General features: G+C 42.8%; 1 protein-coding gene across 5 annotated transcripts in view; it reads right to left on the bottom strand.

Moving 5' to 3' along the window:
* LOC148358967 (leucine-rich repeat and fibronectin type III domain-containing protein 1-like protein) overlaps positions 1-19355 on the bottom strand; it is a 397907-nt gene that overhangs the window by 10964 nt on the left and 367588 nt on the right. For 3 of the 5 annotated variants that reach the window (XM_088345841.1, XM_088345846.1, XM_088345844.1), the window contains 2 exons: positions 10418-10494; positions 1429-2196 (listed from right to left, as the gene is read on the bottom strand). In XM_088345841.1, coding sequence (XP_088201967.1) covers positions 10448-10494 — 47 coding nt within the window. In that variant the 3' untranslated portion in view covers positions 1429-2196; positions 10418-10447. The remainder of the gene's footprint in view (positions 1-1428; positions 2197-10417; positions 10495-19355) is intronic. The other 2 variants (XM_088345842.1, XM_088345845.1) reach the window with 2 other exon arrangements.

Here is a 19355-nt window from a genome sequence, read left to right as displayed (position 1 = left end):
TCTAGATAGATAGATAGATAGATGTCTAGATAGATAGATAGATAGATGTCTAGATAGATAGATAGATAGATGTCTAGATAGATAGATAGATAGATAGATAGATAGATAGATAGATAGATAGATAGATAGATAGATAGATAGATGTCTAGATAGATAGATAGATAGATGTCTAGATAGATAGATAGATAGATGTCTAGATAGATAGATAGATAGATAGATAGATAGATAGATAGATAGATAGATAGATAGATAGATAGATAGATAGATAGATAGATAGATAGATAGATAGATAGATAGATAGATAGATAGATAGATAGATAGATAGATAGATGTTTAGATAGATGTCTAGATAGATGGATATATGTCTAGATAGATGTCTAGATAGGTGTCTAGATGGATAGATATACATCAGATAGGTGTCTAGATGGATAGACATATGTCAGATAGATGTCTAGATAGATGTCTAAATAGATAGATGTCTAAATAGATAGATAGATGTCTAGATAGATGTCTAGATAGATGTCCAGATCGATAGATAGATGTTTAGATGTCTAGATAGATAGATAGATGTCTAGATGGATGGATAGATGTCTTGATAGATAGATAGCTGTCTAGATAGATAAATAGATGTCTAGATAGATGTCTAGATAGGTGTCTAGATGGCTGTCTAAATAGATAGACAGATAGACAAATATATAGAAAGATAGATAGATAGATGTCTAGATAGATAGATAGATAGATGTCTAGATAGATAGATAGATAGATGTCTAGATAGATAGATAGATAGATGTCTAGATAGATAGATAGATAGATGTCTAGATAGATAGATAGATAGATGTCTAGATAGATAGATAGATAGATGTCTAGATAGATAGATAGATAGATAGATAGATAGATAGATAGATAGATAGATAGATAGATAGATAGATAGATAGATAGATAGATAGATAGATAGATAGATAGATAGATAGATAGATAGATAGATAGATAGATAGATAGATAGATAGATAGATAGATAGATAGATAGATAGATAGATAGATAGATAGATAGATAGATGGATATATGTCTAGATAGATGTCTAGATAGGTGTCTAGATAGATAGATATACGTCAGATAGGTGTCTAGATGGGTAGACATACGTCAGATAGATGTCTAGATAGATGTCTAGATAGATAGATGTCTAGATGTCTAGATAGATGTCTAGATAGATAGATGTCTAGATAGATAGTATAAGGATCACCGGGTTTTAAGGCAGACTTTCAGATTTCTGGCTAACGTACGATTTCTAGATGTGCTTTATAGTCCGGAATATAATTCATCAATTGATTATTTGGGTTGACATCATACATGTGCAACATGTAGGCGATTGAATATTTGGTTCACACTACTGCTCAGTCGTTTACTTAGGTGATTTGAATATTACATACCTGGATAAAAGGCGACCCAAACAACTTCAAGGGAGCGTTTCAGTCCTTGCAGGCCCCTTCTGGTCCAATCCGTTTGAAATCAGCCAGAAGATGCACAAGACGCTCTCCTTTGTTTAGTTCAGTCTAATCGGCACCAGAACAGTTTGAATGCATGCCCAAGACAGGCAAGGCTATGCTTTTCTCCGGGAATCAAACCTTCTACGTATGAATAGTCCGCCATGAATTTCTGGATAGCGACCTTGAAATCCTTTTCACAGCAGCTTGTCTGTCTTTTGCCAGAGTTTCATTATTGTTGTGATTAAATAGAAGGAATACATGTTGACTCCGGTCAGTGAGTTGCGATCTGGGTTTCTGTAAAATCAGTTTTTACATCCAGAACACCAGCACCAAGAGTTATTAGATCCAAATCGAAGGAGGTTCTCAAGGTAGACTTCCATTTTTTTGTCCGATTGGAGATATACTCGTCTTTTTTGTTTTTTAATCCAGTAAAACCACGGCATCAACTTTATTTGTGCTTTGATGTGAACTGAGATCTTGAGAACCCGACTCATAAGAGGATCCGGGAGGAAGAAGTGGTCCGAAGCACTTATATGGTAATCCAATCCAGAAATCAGATCTGTAATCGCTTGAAAATGACGAACCGGATGGAAACAGAAAAATGGGTAAAGGAAACAAAATAAAGGGCAGGGTTTGTTGTCTTCTTCTTGGCTTGTTTGCCACGGTGGAAATCCCAGCAGTTCAACCACTCATGGTGAAAACGTCAAGGTTCTAGAAAAAGCAGAAGAACACGAAACACATTAGATTTTAATTGAAAATGAAACGTTCCAAGGACTGGAAACACAAGAAGGGAAGAGATTAAGCAGATCATTTGAGGAGCTTGAAAAGAAAAGGTTAGAAAACCGAGGAAAGGAAAGTCAAAGGTTAGGGGCGGGAATATCGATCCAAATACCGATATTATCAAAATTAAGCAAGTACTTAGATCGTGTTATGATTACTGATGCGGGAAAGCCAGCAGCCTCAGACACTTTCAGTTGTCGGGGAGCAAACCTCAGTTACACTAGCTTTTTTGACTCTGACTCCAGTCCGTTTTTGCTCCCGTCTGTTTCCTGCCTTTTTGACTCGTTTTGGCTCCTGACCTCGTATACTCCTGTTTCCTGGCTTTTCGACTCGTTTCTGGCTCCCGACCACGCCTTTGCTCCCCTGTCCCGGCTACTTTTTCCGTTCCCGACGCCACCCTCGCTCGTCACGGAAGTCCCACTCCCGCGTTCAGAACTAACAGCTCCTCGCGACCACTGAGCTCCAGATTGTGTGTACCCTCCTTTCCCTTCTTCTTAATAAAACTGTGAAACGTTACGGTACTGGGTCCTGTCTCCATTCTGGTTTTTGACGGATCGGATCAGTACTACCTATCTATCTATTTATTTACTATCTATCTATCTATCTAGACATCTATCTAGACATCTATCTATCTATCTATCTAGTTATCTATCGATCCATCTATCTAGACATCTATCTATATAGACATCTATCTATCTATCTATCTATCTATACATCTATCTAGACACCTATCTAGACATCTATACATATATCTATCTATCTATCTATCTATCTATCTATCTATCTATCTATCTAAACATCTATCTATCTATCCATCTATCTATCTATCTAAACATCTATCTATCTATCTATCTATCTATCATTACTTCTCCCCTCCCCGATTCCATCAAAGTGACGCTTATTCAAGCATGTCTGTGTGACTGACAGGTACACTTTTAGCACCTCTTCTACCTGGCCTGCTGCTGCATCTTACCTGTCAGGTAGAAGAGAGGACGAAATCAACGCGTGCAACTAAATCTGTAGCTATATATGACATGTGCGGCGCAATGTGGAATTCTTGTTTCAACAACAGAAGAGGTTTACGGACGTGTCAGTTGCTGCACCAATGACAATAACACTGTCGAATATAGGGCTCACATTCACGACTCTCCCCTCATTCTTATTTTCTTTTGCCGTTAGTCAATTTTAGATTCGTAATCGCTATCTGTTGTTGGTGATAGGAATGAGTGGAGAGGTGTTGTGAAAGGATAGTGGGATGTTTAGATGTGTTCTAAGGGATGGACAGGGCACCCGTATGCTGCGGCAGGGGTAAACCAGCGAAAGCTGTCGGGCCCTGCAGGAGGTAAAGCGCTCGTCCTGGAACCAAGAGGTCTCAGGTTCGATTCCCGGGTGTCATGATTACTGATGCGAGGCCCCTGAGCCTGCTCTTTTGGCACCAACTGCCTTGGACGATAATTGGATACCTGTCACCTTTTCTACCCTCCGTCTTCCTGTCACCGGTTGTCAGTCCGTCTGCGAACCTCAGCTTACGCTAGGCAAGCTTTTCGACCCTGACTCTCTCCTGTTCTGATTCCCGTCTGTTTCCTGGCTCCGACCCAATTTCTGAACTTGACTACAATTTTTACTCTCACGTCCCGGCCACGGATCTGTTTTTTTACGCCATCGCTCGCCACGGAAATACCACTTCCGCGTCAACCTGCTCCCCTCTACAGATCGTGTGTACTATCCTGTCCCTCCTTTCTAATAAAACTAAGAGAAACACACGCAAGCGGATCCTGTCTTCGTTCTGGTCCTGACACCGCGTCCTATGTGTTATATGTTGAAGCGTCCTTGCAAGACACTGAATGCCTTGCTGCTATTGGTGTTTGAATGGGTAAGTGTGAAGCACATTGTAGAGCGCTTTGGGGGGGTCTTCATTGAAAGCTGAAAACAGCCTCAAGGGGGCAGCCATAGTCACAGTAACGGCGTTATAACGGCAGAAAAAATAACGAGTTAGAAGACCACGTTCCTGAAAAAAATACCACCGTTATAAGTAACACCGACACTGGTGGTTATTGGCCAAAAAGCGGAATCCAACTGAAAGGGACATATCTTTGAGACGAATGAGGCTGTGCTTTCCTCTGATTGCGAGAAATGTTATTAGTGCAGTTTGCTTTTTCTCAGGAGGACATCCCTAACAGACTTGTCAGAAGTAATAGTTAGCTTAGCTTCCAGTAACACCGCCACTTTACATGCTAATTTAAAAACGAAGCAGCATTTCTGCAGCGACCTTTAGCGGCGTTCATCCATCACCGTCTAAACAAATCTCTCCCGACTCGACATCAAACGCCAAGCCTCCTTCCTCCCACCTCTGTCCTCACCTCCGTCACTCTTGCAAAACAGTTGCGCCCCGTGACATTGAGCAGTTTGTGTCGCGATTATAAATCCAATGCACGTGACAACTACAAAGGATTTTATACATTTGACTATAAAGGATTTTATACGATTGACTCATAATGCAATGACGATTTTCACTGAGTAGGCTTTAGTTCAGGGGTGTCAAACTCCTTTTAACTCGGGGGCTACACGATAAAACAAACATTCTGTCGGGGGCCGGACGACTAGATTAAAGAGAAAGAAAAATAGATAAAGAAAGAGGGAGGGAAAAGGGGAGAGGGCGGGACAAAGAAAGAAAAGGAGACAGAGGGAGAGAGCGTGAGAAACAAAAGACAAAAAGTCATGAGAGAGGGGGAAAAGAAAGGGAGAGGAAAAAAGAAATCCAAAGAGAAATAGAAAGACAGAAGGAGAGAAAAGAGAAAAGAAAGCGCGAAGGGTAGGAAGAGAGAAAGAGAAAAGAGAGAAAAGGAAAAAGAGAAGTTAGAGCAAAAGAGGTTAAAAGACACAGAGAGAGAAAGAGACAAAGAGCAACAAAGGAAGAGAAAAAGAGAGACGCAGAGAGTGAAAGAGACAGAGACAGAGTGGGAGAAAAGGGGTGGAAGAGAGAGAGAGAGAGAGAGAGAGAGAGAGAGAGAGAGAGAGAGAGAGAGAGAGAGAGAGAGAGAGAGAGAGAGAGAGAGAGAGAGAGAGAGAGAGAGAGAGAAATAAATACAAGTATAGTGTCTTCGTGGGAGGCACCGGGCTTTGGCAACATCAAGTTGACATATTTAATAATAATAATAATAATAATTTCCTTGTATTGTCATTCTGTGTAACAATGTACACAGAACGAAATGTCGATTGCACCTGACCCGTTGTAGCGAGCCGATGCAGCCGCAGCCAACAGAGGGCGCCGCCGACCACTTTTTAAGTCTTAGGAATGACTCGGCCGGGGCGCGAACCCGAACCTCCCAGTCTCAAAGCGGGCGCCTTACCATCTAGGCTACTGAGCTGGTTTCAACCTGCAGCTCATTTTTCTCTTGTGCTTCTCTGAGTGTTGTCTCGCGGGCCGGATTCAATCCCTTAGCGGGCCTGATCTGGCCCGCAGGCCGCCTGTTTGACACCTGTGATTTAGTTCAATGACAGGTCAGGCTGTTCCAAATGCAAAATATTTTGTCTACTTGTGTTGATAACAGGACTCTGGCGGAGGACGGCAGGCGTTGTTTTGAGAAACGCTCGACGTTGTTTTGAGTAATCCAGACAAAGTAACGCCCAGAGGGTGCTTCCTTGGCACACCCATGGGAGGAGTCGGCACACCATTATGCGGGGAGCAGATGGTGAATAGGAGAGTGCTAAAGGACTTGAGAAGAGGGCTTCCCAGGGACTCCAACGTCACTAATTCTGCCGTTTTCAATGGAGTACACTTTGTTGAATTAATAAGTAATAATAATTGGGCTAATTCAGCTAATTCGACAGAATTCACTTAGTTAAATACTTTAAGAAAATAAATCTGCCCCACTGCGAAAATGTCAGCTTTCCTCTCATCTTTTCCCTCAAGAAACGAGTGCGCATAAATTGTTGGGTTAATGGAGTCAGATAACTCATTCGAACAATTTGATAAACAGTACATTCTAAAATTTAATTCCGGAATGTATAAAAATATATGATAGCATGCGGGCAATACGTAAGGACAAGGGAACATTTACAGCAGGGAGAAGGTTGTGAACTGAAAACATCCACAATTAAAAGAGAAATATTGGAAAGGACGAGGGTAGAAAACACATAGGGAGTGGAGAAGCAATTTAACAGGCCGGAAAAATGGCTGCAGGCGTGGGTCGCATGACAGGAGCAATTTACCAAGAAAAGACGACCCGCCAGTTTTATATCTATTGTTCACTTGGATTTTTAAAGGTTTCGAGGTAGCTGAATTTATCGTTTGCTTTAGTTTTCTTTATGACACCCTTGTACGGAAGATTTACCTTATTGACATGAAATATAATGATTTTCACGGTTGCCATGGCGCCCAATTGGACCCGCCTGGGTGGCGCCAGCTGCGGCTCATTGACGGATCGGCTTTCCGTCTGTTTAAGCTCAGTGGTCTCATTTTTCCTTTGTCAGTCAGTCAATGAACCTCTGCCACGCAAGATGTGGGTTTTGACTCGGTCCTGTTTCCTGTTGGTATTCCCTGTCTGGTATTGTTTCGGTTTCCAGTTTTGTTTCCGTCTATTTTTGTCTTGTTTGATATCGGTTTCCAGTTTCGTTCCCGTCTAGTTTGTCATGTTTATTTTCAATATCCTGATTCATTATCTATCCTGTGTGACCTGTCCTGGCCGGTATCGACCTTATTCGTCCAATATCAACTCGGGCAAATGGATTAGATATCATCAGTCTCTGGCTTCCTGTCTTTCCATGCCAAAACGCTTGGCTTTCCATCTATTTAAGCTCAGTGCTCTTATTTTTTCCTTTGTCGGTCCGTCAACGAACCTCAGTCCTGCAAGACATGGGTTTTGACTTGGTCCTGTCCCCCGTTGGTATACCCTGTCCGGTATTGTTCCCGTTTATTTTGTCCTGTTGAATATCCGTTTCCAGTTTTGTTCCCGTCTATTTATGTCCTGCTTATTATTCTCTCCAGTTTTCGTTCCCGTCTAGTTTGTCCGGGTTATTTTCGATATCCTGTTTCATTATCAATCCTGTCTGTCTTGTCCTGTCCGGTATCGACCCCATCTGGCAATTAGTATCGATCTTGTCGGCCTCTGGCTTCCTATCATTTCTCGCCAGACTGCTGCCTAAAGTGCATGACTCCTCATTTCCCGTAAAATAAAAGGCTTGTGTGATAAACGTCACGCGTTTGGGTCCTGTTCCTGTTCCGGTTAATAACAATAATGTGGTTTAGTACCTAAAGTTGCATTAGCATATACAGTGTTCCCTGTTGGTATTCCCTGTCCGGTATTGTTCCCGTTTATTTTTGTCCTGTTTAGTTCCCGTCTATTTCTGTCCTGTTAATCAATCTCCCCAGTTTTCGTTCCCGTCTAGTTTGACCTGTTTATTTTCAGTATCCTGCTTCATTATCAATCCTGTCTGTCCCGCCCTGTCCGGTATCGACCCCATTTGTCTTGTGTGAGAAACGTCACGCGTTTGGGTCCTGATCCTGTTCCGGTTCATGACAATGATGTGGTTTAGTACCTAAAGTTGCATTAGCATATATAGTTTTCATGTATATACAATAGACAAACATTTTGCTGAGTTGTGTTTAAAGGTGGTGTGCGGAGTTTGAGGTGTCCTTAAAAGGTTAAAAATACAATACTTCCCCTATCAAGTAACAATGCCCAACTTAGTTCAAATAGCCCTTGTGATTTTAATTTTCTATTGCGCCTATCTGATTTTATGCTACTTTGATCATGCCTGTTTAGGGAGGAACAAACCCCCCAAAATCTAAAAAAAGAAGAGTTCGTTCGAGCACGCTTAAGGCAAATCATGTCTTAATCTGGCGCCATCTCCTGGCTTAAAATCATGTTTGCGGTTTTCAAATGCCGCGGAAAAATAGTGTCTTCTTCTTAGCCAGAAGCTAGAGTTTTGATAAGCAGAAACTAGCGTGTTTTTACTGTGAAAACTGTCATATTCTTCTTTGATTTGAAACAAGTATGTTTCTTCTTCTTTGGTGACATGCATCATGTTCTTCTTCTGTGCCAAAAAAAAAGATATTATCCAACCAGGATATTAGTATCAAAGTACCGTATTTTCCGCACTATAAGGCGCACCGGGTTATAGGGCGCACCCCGAAAAAATCGTTTTTGGTCCTATATCTTCCATAGATAAGGCGCACCGGATTATAAGGCGCTACAATGGGAATGTGGACAAAACAGTCAGATGGTTCAGTCCAACTTCTTACCCCTTAACATTCCCAAAGCTTGCAAAGAAGCAAATACGTGTCGAGAACACGTGCGGATGCGATGTCCGTACGATGTCACTCAAATACATCGTTCCATCATTCGGAAGGTTAAAGTCTTGGGATTCAAGAAATGCCAACCATTCCTTAGTTTCTATTATCTTTTCCGCTCGCAACTTTACTGTGCATATGACAATAAACACTTGGAATTGAGTTGAATTTAAAAATAGACACTCCATTCCATCCATTATCTGCACCGCGTATCACAGAAACATCGAGTTCAGTCTGAAACAAGATACAGGGACAATATAAAACCCGGAGTAGCTCACCAAAGTCGTTGTGTTCATAATAATGTGCAGCCAATGTCCTCTTATATCTGTTATATCCGTTAGTGCAGTAAATCCAGGAGAATAAAATACATAATGGAAAAAAATGCTTTCTGTGTGCCGTCAGCCACGTGCCATACGCATTCATCTTTTTCGGCCAATTGCAGGCTTTGTTTTGCTGTTTAAGCCAATGCCAGCCTGTAAATGATAAATAGGATCCGCCCCTTGACCTCCGAATAACTTTAGCCAATAGTGATCGATTCAACTGATGATTGACACATTGGTTAGCCAATGAAACGCCGGTAAATAAATCCCAGCATACACCGCATACTACTTGGCGTTCGGGGGAAAATCGAGTCGGCGGCTGCAAGTTAGTTGGAAAACTTTGCAATTTTAAAATTGATCCATAAATAAGGCGCACTGTATTATAAGGCGCATGGTCAGCTTTTGAAAAAAATAAAGGCTTTTAGGTGCGCCTTATAGTGCGGAAAATACGGTAACGTCTGGAAATTATGAACCATACAATTTTATAAAAGGGATAGTTAGGGTTTGACATACCTCTTACCACCAGAGGGCCCCAACCAGGGCTTGAACTGAGCACACCTGTGCCCAATTTTCAAAACCCTTTAAAAGGACATTTCGAACATTACACGCTGTCGGGTCATTGCCATTTTCACCACCATAACACCAGGTTTGTTTTTGTTTGTTTCTGGTGTTTGTTTGTTACTTATGGCAGTTTCCACTTCCGGTTTTGTTCGTTAGTTTAGTTTGCACTTTGTCAGGTTTGGTTTTTGTTTATGGTTTGTTGTCTGGACATTGTGTTAGTTGGTTTGAGACCACTTCATGTTAAATACCGTTGTTTTGAGCACCCCTGCTTTTAGGTTCTGCCTCCTGACTTATCTTTTACATTTGACTATAAAGGATTTTAGAAGATTGAATACAAGTCACATTTATTGAGTTTGATGATGTAGTTATTTACTGACTGTGCCTTTATTCAATGAACAGTGAAAGTTCAGAGCAGGCAGGAGTGGTGGTGGAAGATGTTGTTTACAGAACGGGACGTACTGCTGATAAGATAATAAGCACTTCTAGACGGAGGACGGCAGGTGTTCTTTTGAGAACAAGGCGCTGTGTTGTGAGAACAATTCCTTGGCACACCCATGGGAGGAGCCGGGACGCCATCTTGCGGGGAGACGTGGGCCGAGAAGAGAAAGCTAAAGAACTTCTGAAGAGGGCTTCCCAGAGACTTTAACAACACGAATTCGGCCATTTTCGATGGAGTACACTTAGTTAAATTGTTAGGGAATATAAATCTGCCGCCGCGTGGAAATATCAGCTTCCTGATCATTTTTCTCTCAAGAAAAGAGCGCATACATTGTTATGTGGTTGTAGGTTTTGTTTGATTAATGGAGTCGGATAACTAATTCGAACAATTTGGTAAACGCTACATTTTGAGGATGAATTCCCAACACTCCCCCACATGGGTCCATCATCCGCAACCAAAACGCAACAAGGAAGATATAAACTTTTGGGTCGGATTGGTGGATCAAAACCAAAACAACAAAACCGAAATGTCATTCATTACACTTTGGAGGTATTGTGAACCTGGAGACTGTCAGATCTTAAAATGTCTCCACTCGACACTATGAGGTCGTCCTTCATCTGCGGGTGAAAGACAGGAGAAAAAGAGAAATAATCAGCAGGAGACAACAAGCTAGAAAACAACCAAACATCTAGTGGGGAACCGACAGAGAACGACAGAAGGAGAACGAGGAACACAGCGGGGGATGCAAAGAGGGAAGTGCATTTCCTGGCACATATGGCGCTAAAGCATGAAGCTAGGCAGTGTCATGGTTCAGTGCCTGAAGTCCCTCCCCTTTTCTGAGAGATGGCCGCATCATCCCATTTTCCAATCACCTTCTCAACAATCCTGTCCAGGTGCTTCCCATCAACTCATTAGCCAACCTGGTCGCTGATTGGCTGCATGTTACTGGGGTCAGACCGTCTGCGAACCTATGCTTCCAGCTAGGCAAGCTCTGTACGTTCCGACATTCTCCTGCCCTGTTTTTTCCTGCCTGATACCTGTTGCCGACCTGTTTCAGGACCCGTTTCTGCCCTGCTCTTCCGTCCCGGCCATCGACCTGATTTGCCCTATTCCTGCCTGATACCTGTTTCCGACCTCTTTTCTGGACTCGTTACCTCCTTGCTCTCCCGTCCCGGCTATTGACCAGTTTTCCTGTTGCCTACGACTAGCCTCGCTAGACACGGCAGTGCCACTTTCGCGTTCCTGCCGTCAGCTACCCGTGTCCAACGATCATCGGATTGTGGAAGCGAGCACTGCGCTCTCTTTATCAATAAAATTGAGTAAAACAAACACTATTGGGTCCACACAGCTGCCAACAAAAAATAAAATGGAAACTAAGGAATGGTAGGCATTTCTTGAATCCCAAGACTTTAACCTTCCGAATGATGGAACGATGCATTTGAGTGACATCGTACGGACACCGCATCCGCACGTGTTCTCGACACGTCTTTGCAAGCTTTGGGAATGTTAAGGGGGTAATAAGTTGGACTGAATCATCTGACTGTTTTGTCCACGTTCCCATTATAGCGCCTTATAATCCGGTGCGCCTTATAGTGCGGAAAATACGGTAATCAGTAAATGCGAGTCAGTCGGTATCAAGGGGCGGTGCCAGCTGGGCGCAATGGCAACCGTCCAGAACCTGACACATACCAATATCTTCCACTCCAGCTATGTTTAAAGCAGAGTTGTCAAACAGGTGGCCCGCTGGCCAGATCAAGCCCGCTAAGGGATTGAATCCGGCCCGCGAGACAACACTTAGAGAAGCGCAAGAGAAAAACAAGCTGCAGGTTGATGTTGCCAAAGAAAGGGCCTCAGACAAAGACACTGTACTTGTATTTTTCTCTCTCTCTGTCTCTCTCTCTCTCTCTCTCTATCACACTCTCTGTCTCTGTCTCTCTCTCTCTCTGTCTCTCTCACACTCTCTCACACTCCCACTCTCTCTCTCTCTCCCACTCTCTCTCCCTCTCTCTCTCTCTCCCACTCTCTCTCTCCCACACTCTCTCTCTCTCTCTCTCTCCCTCCCACTCTCTCTCTCTCTCTCTCTCTCTCTCTCTCTTTCCCACTCTCCATCTCTTTCTCTCTCTGTGTTTTTTTAACTTGTTTTGCTCCAACTTCCTTTTTTCCTTTTCCCTCTTTTCCCTTTCTCTCTTCCTGCCCTTCGCGCTTTCTTTTCTCTTTTGTCTCCTCCTTTCTTTCTATTTCTCTTTGGATTTCTTTCTTCCACTCCCCTTATTTTTCTTCCTCTCTCATGACTTTTTATCTTTTGTTTCTCACACTCTCTCCCTCTCTTTCTTTTTCTTTCTTTGTCCCGCCCTCTCTCCTTTTCCCTCCTTCTTTCTCTTATTTCTTTATCTCTCTTTTTTATTTCTCTTTAATCTACTAGTCCGGCCCCCGACAGTTAAATCGAGTTTGACACCCCTGGTTTAAAGGCACTGCCGGATCTCCCTTTCAAACTTTCCAACCTTCTCCTCCCAGATCCTCTTCTGCAGTCCCCTCCTGGTCCCAAGAACATTCATACCATCCATTTTTTAAAAGCTGCTTTCAAATCTCCCTTTCATTATTTTAGCCGCCCCATGAGTCTTTTCCATGTCTCCCTTCACCCACACTCCCTTCTCTCTAGTTAAGTTGGTTTGTTGTTGGGTTTGATTGCATTCCTATATTTTATCCTCCTTGTGTTCTGCATTTGGGTCCACCCAACACCCCGTGACAAGCATGCCAACAAAAGAAGCGTTAGTATTTAGGGCACAGAGGAGAGACAGGTTACAAGGTTATGGGTGGGCTGTGGGCAGTGTTCCCTCTAAACTGCCCACAAAAATGAGGGCTGAAAATTACTAATTAAGAAGCGACTTAAGTCAAAGTTACAGCGCATGAAGGTCAAAATAAAGGGGTTCCCCTGACGTTGTGTCCTAAATGCGGTATTTTGAAGTCGAGTCGAAGGAGAACGAAGTCGAGTAAAGTTAGTAGAGTTTGTCGAGAACCGGCTTCTTCGGCTCGGCTCACTAAAAAGGAACCGGCTCTTTCGGGTCCTAAACGGCTCTTCGGGTTGTTTTTGCTTCTTTAATCCAATCATGACCAAATATTAAGTCAAATGATGCACAAAACGACTTAAAGGAAGGGGGGAATAGAACAAAAAAGAAAAAAGTACCAAAGTGAAAAAGTAGTGAAAAGCTGAGAAAAAAAGAAACAAAAGGAAGAGAAAAAAATAAGGAAACATTTAGAAAAAAGCCAGAAAAAAAAGAAAGAAATGTAGGAAAAAAAAGTAAACAGAGAACAAAAAGAAAAAGGTAACAGTTTGGAAAAAATAAACACAATGAGATTTTTTTTAAAGAAATTTAAAAAAAAGTAGAAAAAAAAACACGGACAAAAGAAGAAAAAGTTGCTGCTGCATTCAAATAATTTCCAATGATATCAAGTGAATCTTGTTGCCAACATTGTACTTCCACTCAAAAATGTGATTAAGTACAGTTCTGTATCTTACAACCGGCTAAATAAGCCCCCAAAAATTGTTAATATTATGCGACAAAATATATCAGTAAAAAAAAAAAAAATGTCGTGTCCAGCATGGTCGCCGTGGTGACCGGCTGGCCCCGCCCCCTGGGCACGGCTGCAGTAGATCAGCTAATTTGCGTGTGTGCTACTTAAGGGTGGGTTGTGGGTTTTGCGGGTGCTGGCTCATTACATTTTCTGTCTGCATTTCCCGTTCTGTTTTGCTCAGTCCTGTTTTGTTTGAGTCGGAAGAAACCTGCGTTTGCATGTTTTTTGTTAAAGCCTGTTTGTTCTGTCTTGTCCCTGAGTTTTGGACGACTTTTATTTTGCCAAATAAAAGTTTTGATCGTCAACGCAATTGAGTTCTTCCTGCCTCCTGCCTCCGTTCTGGTCCGGTCTCCCCCCGTGACAAGAAATGGATTTCTTGTGAAAGAATTGTAATAACAAACGGCCGTACAACCTTTGCAATCGTACATGAGTCAATTCATTCCAAAAAGAAAAATCATTTTGCATTGCCGGAACCTCCGCAAAATGTAACTTGATGTCAAGTTTTGGACATGTTTGATAATGGATTAGTTGCCACACATGGGATTACCGTTGCTCACTGTTGTTTCAAGCGTTGCTCACCGACTTTGTGTGAACGCTCAGACCCCTGGAAAATGACAGGGAACATTGGCTGTGGGCATTACACAATTTGCTTTTCCCAAACGAAACATCGTGCGGAAATAAACCATTATCCTATTTTTGCTAACCTTGTGGGAGTTTGCACGGTTGCCCTTGCTTAAGGCGGTTAAACCTTGCACATTATAGCTCCCGAATGTGGACCCACGGGCTTTAGTGGCTGACCCTGGGTTTTTCTCTCCGTTTCCACTCGGCTTAGGAGAACATCGAGTTCCCCTTAACCCCTTAAACACGAGGGATTTCGAACAAAGAGCTCTTCAATGGCCGCCGGTTGGAGATTTGGTGGAAAGTGGGGGTTGTCAGACCGTCGAATGCAATTTGACACAAACTATGGGCAGATGATCCGTCTGGATGACTGGTTTTTAATGCACGGCAATTAACTCAGGACAAAATGAGTCTCATTTTAAAGGAGATATAGCTGAATGTCAAGCACAGAACGGGGACAGAACCCACTCGCGTAACGTTTCTCACAGTTTTATTGGGAAGAAGGGAAAGGAGTGTACACAGGATCCGGAGATCGCTGGTCGGGGGGGGCGTAGGTTGCTCAGACGTGGAAGTGGGACTTCCATGGCGAGCAATGGTGGTGTCAGGAACAGAAAAAAGTCAAAAACCAGGAGAGGAGAGTAGACGTGGTTGAGAAAAAACGGACCGTTATCCGGGGCGGGAGAACAGAAGTGGTCGAGATCAAAACAGGTCGTAATTCGGGACAAAAAACTGTAGCTGATTTTCTTTCTTTCTTTCTTTCTTTCTTTCTTTCTTCTTTCCTTCATTCTCTCTGTCTTTCTTTATGTCTTTCTTTTGCTCTATCATATGTATCTCTCTCTCTATCTTTGTTTCTTTCTCCTTCTGGGTCTCTTTTCAATATTTTTCTCCTTCTTTCTCTCCCTCTCTCTTTCGCTACCTTTCTTTTTCTTTAATCTACTCGTCTGCCCTCTGTAAGTTTTCTTTTTCCTACTGTGTGTCCCTGAGCTAAACAGAGTTTGACAGCCCTGTTTTAGTGCAACTCCCCCTTGTTTACATTCCCTAGGCACAAAAACAAAACAAGGTAAATTTCCTCAAAACGATTGTCCCTCCATTCTCCGTTCTGCCTGTAATAGGGGGGGTCTTTTTTCATTCGTCACTCGTGTTTTTCAGCCACTCTGACTCTGAAGCTCTGATCAAATCAATGTTTGTTACTTTGTTCCTGTTTTCCTGTTTTCCTGTTTCCGCAATGACAGGCCCCGTTTTACACACCAAGAAACCTCAATGTCTCCTCTCTTTGAGCTTTTCTTCTTCATATGCTTCGCCCTAAAAGTGTCAAGCCGCGATGTAGAGGGAACACAGGGAACAAGAAGTACACCTGTCACTTAGTTGAGTTGCAAAAACTGATAGAATAAGAGGTTGCGGGACAAAACGTTAGATTTTAGGATGATGGGCAGGCCTCGGTGAAATTTACCGTATTTTCCGCACTATAAGGCGCACCGGGTTATAGGGCGCACCCCGAAAAAATAGTTTTCGGTCCTATATTTGACATACATAAGACGCACCGGATTATAAGGCGCTACAATGGGAACGTGGACAAAACAGTCGGATGGTTCAGTCCAACTTCTTATCCCCTTAACATTCCCAAAGCTTGCAAATACGCAAATACGTGTCGAGAACACGTGCGGATGCGGTGTCCGTACGATGTCACTCAAATGCATCGATCCATCATTCGGAAGGTTAAAGTCTTGGGATTCAAGAAATGCCAACCATTCCTTAATATCTATTTTCTTTTTCGCTCGCAACTTTACCGTGCATATGACAATAAACACTTGGAATTGAGATGAAATTAAAAATAGACACTCCATTCCATCCATTATCTGCACCGCTTATCACAGAAACATCGAGTTCAGTCTGAAACAAGATACAGGGAAAATATATAGCCGGAGTAGCTCACCGAAGTCGTTGTGTTCATAATAATGTGCAGCCAATGTCCTCTTATATCCGTGAGTGTAGTAAATCCAGGAGAATAAAATATTTACATATACAGAATAGAAAAAAAAATGCTTTCTGTATGCCGTCAGTCACGTGCTATACACATTCATCTTTTTTGGCCAATTGCAGGCTTTGTTTTGCCGCTTCAGCCAATGCCAGCCTGTAAATGATAAAAAGGATCCGCCCCTTGACCTCCGAATAACTTTAAGGCGCATGGTCAGCTTTTGAAAAAAAAAAAGGCTTTTAGCTGCGCCTTATAGTGCGGAACTGTTGAATTCTGTCAGGGTACACGAAAGAAGCATGAAGCCAGGTCCTTTGAGTTCGACCGCAGTGAAGTATTTTTTTTTGTGCTTCCCATAAAGCAATTGTTTTATCATACACTTGTTTTATACTCTCACAGAGAATAGAAGGATAATCCTTTATTTCGTTTTACAAATTTGGATGAGAGTGTAAGATTCCGTGAAAACAACTGCTTTTTAAGGTCAACAAAAACATATTGCCAGAAAACATCCAAAAATGATTCATTCGGAAAAGGACTGTGGTAAATTCAAAATCCCAAAGGTGAGAACCACCAGGAAAAGTATGTGTGTGTCTGTGTGCGGGGTCAAACTTTGGAACAATTTACAAGACGAGATCAAACAATGTCCAACTACTCACGTGTTCAAATTTAAACACAAAAAAAAACGATGAAGAAAATAGGGTATGAGTGAAACAAGAGATTTGGAGTAGTGCGTCTAGTGTTGTGGATTAATGAAGTCGGAGCTTATCGACATAATGAGGACACAGTTGTTTGGACAGGAAATTCCAGGCTTGTTGAGAGATTGGGAATAGTGCTTCTAGAACTATGGTTAACTTTAATGTTATTGTTGCTATTGTTATAAGATAACTGTTATTATTAATATTATTACTATTGTTGTTATTATCATTGGTGTATTTATAGGGAAGATGAAGGGGTAGGGAAATCTTAATACCCCTTTTCGAACATATTATGTAACATTATTTTGTTGTTGAGTTATTGTTTTAGTTCTGTTTTTATTTTAATGATTGAAATAAAGTTGTTTTCATTTATTCATTCATTCATTCATTCATTCATTCAATTGTTATTGTGCCTAAGATATAACACAAGGCTAAAAACAGATGTAAGTTCAATGAGAAGTGTTCTAAATAAATATATTGTGTTTATTTTGAGCTTTGAGTTAGTGTAGCCAAATAATATCCCTTTCGTTTTTTTGCGTCTTGGTTCCGCCAGCTTGATGTAAACAAAGACTGTGTCATGATTTGCCAATTGCCCTCACCTTCAATCCCTGTTCAGCCCCAGCTGCCACTCGTTCCCGAATTAGTCCTCCTCCTATTTGAACACGTCGTTCTCGTTCACGCCTGGTCAGGTCGTCTGCGAAACTGAGCTCATGCAAGGCAAGCTCTTTTGACTCTGGCTCCCGATTTGATCCTGAACTGTTTCCTGTATCGATCCCCCATCCAAGCTCCGTTCTCCTGTCTCGGCTACCAGTATCCGATCCAAGCTCCGTTCTCCTGTCCAGGCTACCCGTATCCTGATTCTGTTTCCTATATTAATCCTCGATACAAGCTCCATTCTCCTGTCCCGGCTACCCCTATCCTGATTCTGTTTCCTGTATCGATCCCCGATCCAAGCTCCGTTCTCCTGTCCCGACTACCTGTATCCTGCCCGATTCCATTTCCTGTATTGATCCCCGATCACTGGCTTCCCGCTCGTCCCGGCTACGTGACTTGTTCCAATCTCCAATCATGCTCCGTTGTCCCGTCCTGGCTGCCCGACTTGGTCCGATCTCCGACCACGCTTCCTTCATCCGTCCGCCTGCCCGACTTGGTCCGATCTCTGACCACACTTCGTTCTCCCGTCCCGGCTGCCCGACTTGTCCTGATCTCCGACCACGCTTCGTTCGCGAAGGCTTCCCGCTCCTACTGGCCAGCGAGCACCAGATTGCTGTCTTTTTCCTCTCAACCCGACTTCCCCGATCCCTTAATAAAGCATTGTGGGAAACGTTACACATTTGGGTCCCCTGCTTGTCCCGGTCGTGTGGAGCAAGACTAATTTTTCCACACCTGGTTGTGATGACCCTGGACATTTAAGGAGTGGTTGGAATATATATTGTTTCAAGTCTTTATCATTACCTCTATCTCCCTTTTCTCCCGGTTCAATCGTGGTTTGTGAGGTTTGTTTTTTGTTTTTAGTTTAGCCAGTTTCGTGGTCTTTTTTTTGTTTGTTTGTTACTTTGTTCCTGTGTTTTTTTACTTAATTTTTTTTTAGAGGTCCCCAGCCTCTGATCATGCTTCCCTGCATCCGGGTCCACCCAAAACCATAAAAGATTTAAAGAAGCTTTAGCTCCTTTCCATAATAGATTAGAAATCTAACCGTTTCAACATTCAGGTCACGTTTTTATTAAGAACATGAATAATTGTTTTTTCATTGAATCTTACATCCCTGAGTTGTCATAATTGAATTGTGAGCCTCCAACAGATCTCCATCCCTACAGCTAAGGTACACTTTTAAATCAATTAACTAGTCCAGCCCCTGTGAGGGTCCATGTGGCCCCTGAGTAAATTTGACACCCCTGGGAACTAGACGATTACATAAAGCGCCAGAAGCACCTTACCAAAGCCTCGATTATTTTTCTTTTCTTGCAGGATAAAAATACTGCGTTTGGACGGGTGCTTGAAATCCTTGAAAACGCTTGAATTCTAATGATTAATGTTTTCATCTCATCAGCTGCACCGCTTATCCTCAGTAGGGTCGCGGGGGTGCTGGAGCCCATCCCAGCAATCATCGGGCAGTGGGCAGGGGACACCCTGAACTGGTTGCCAGCCAATCGCAGGGCACACGGGGACAGACAACTCATTCGCTCATTCACACCTAGGGACAATTTGGACCGGCCAATTCACCTGAAATGCATGTTTTTGGAACGTGGGAGGAAACCGGAGTGCCCGGAGGAAAACCCACGCAAGCACGGGGAGAACATACAAACTCCGCACAGGAAGTCTGGAGCTGGATTTGAACCCACGCAGGAGGTTCCCATGACTTGAACTGTGCTGCACATGCGCTAACCACTGTGCCGCCGTGCTTAATCCTGTCAGTCCCCTTTTATCGGCCCGTCTGCAAATCTCTGTTTTTACACGGCAATCCCTTTTTCGCCTGTCCTGTGTTTTTGCTCCTGTTTGTCTCCCGCTACGATTTGTTTTGATCTCGACCACGTCTGCTCTCCCGTCCCGAATTACGACCTGTTTTGATCTCGCCCAATTGGCCCCGCCCATCTGTCACGGTTGCCATGGTGCCCAAGTG

This window comes from Urocampus carinirostris, chromosome 10, assembly GCF_059441175.1.
Source record: "Urocampus carinirostris isolate Australia breed hairy pipefish chromosome 10, RoL_Ucar_1.0, whole genome shotgun sequence".
NCBI lineage: Eukaryota > Metazoa > Chordata > Actinopteri > Syngnathiformes > Syngnathidae > Urocampus > Urocampus carinirostris.
This window is presented reverse-complemented; position numbering and strand designations above follow the sequence as displayed.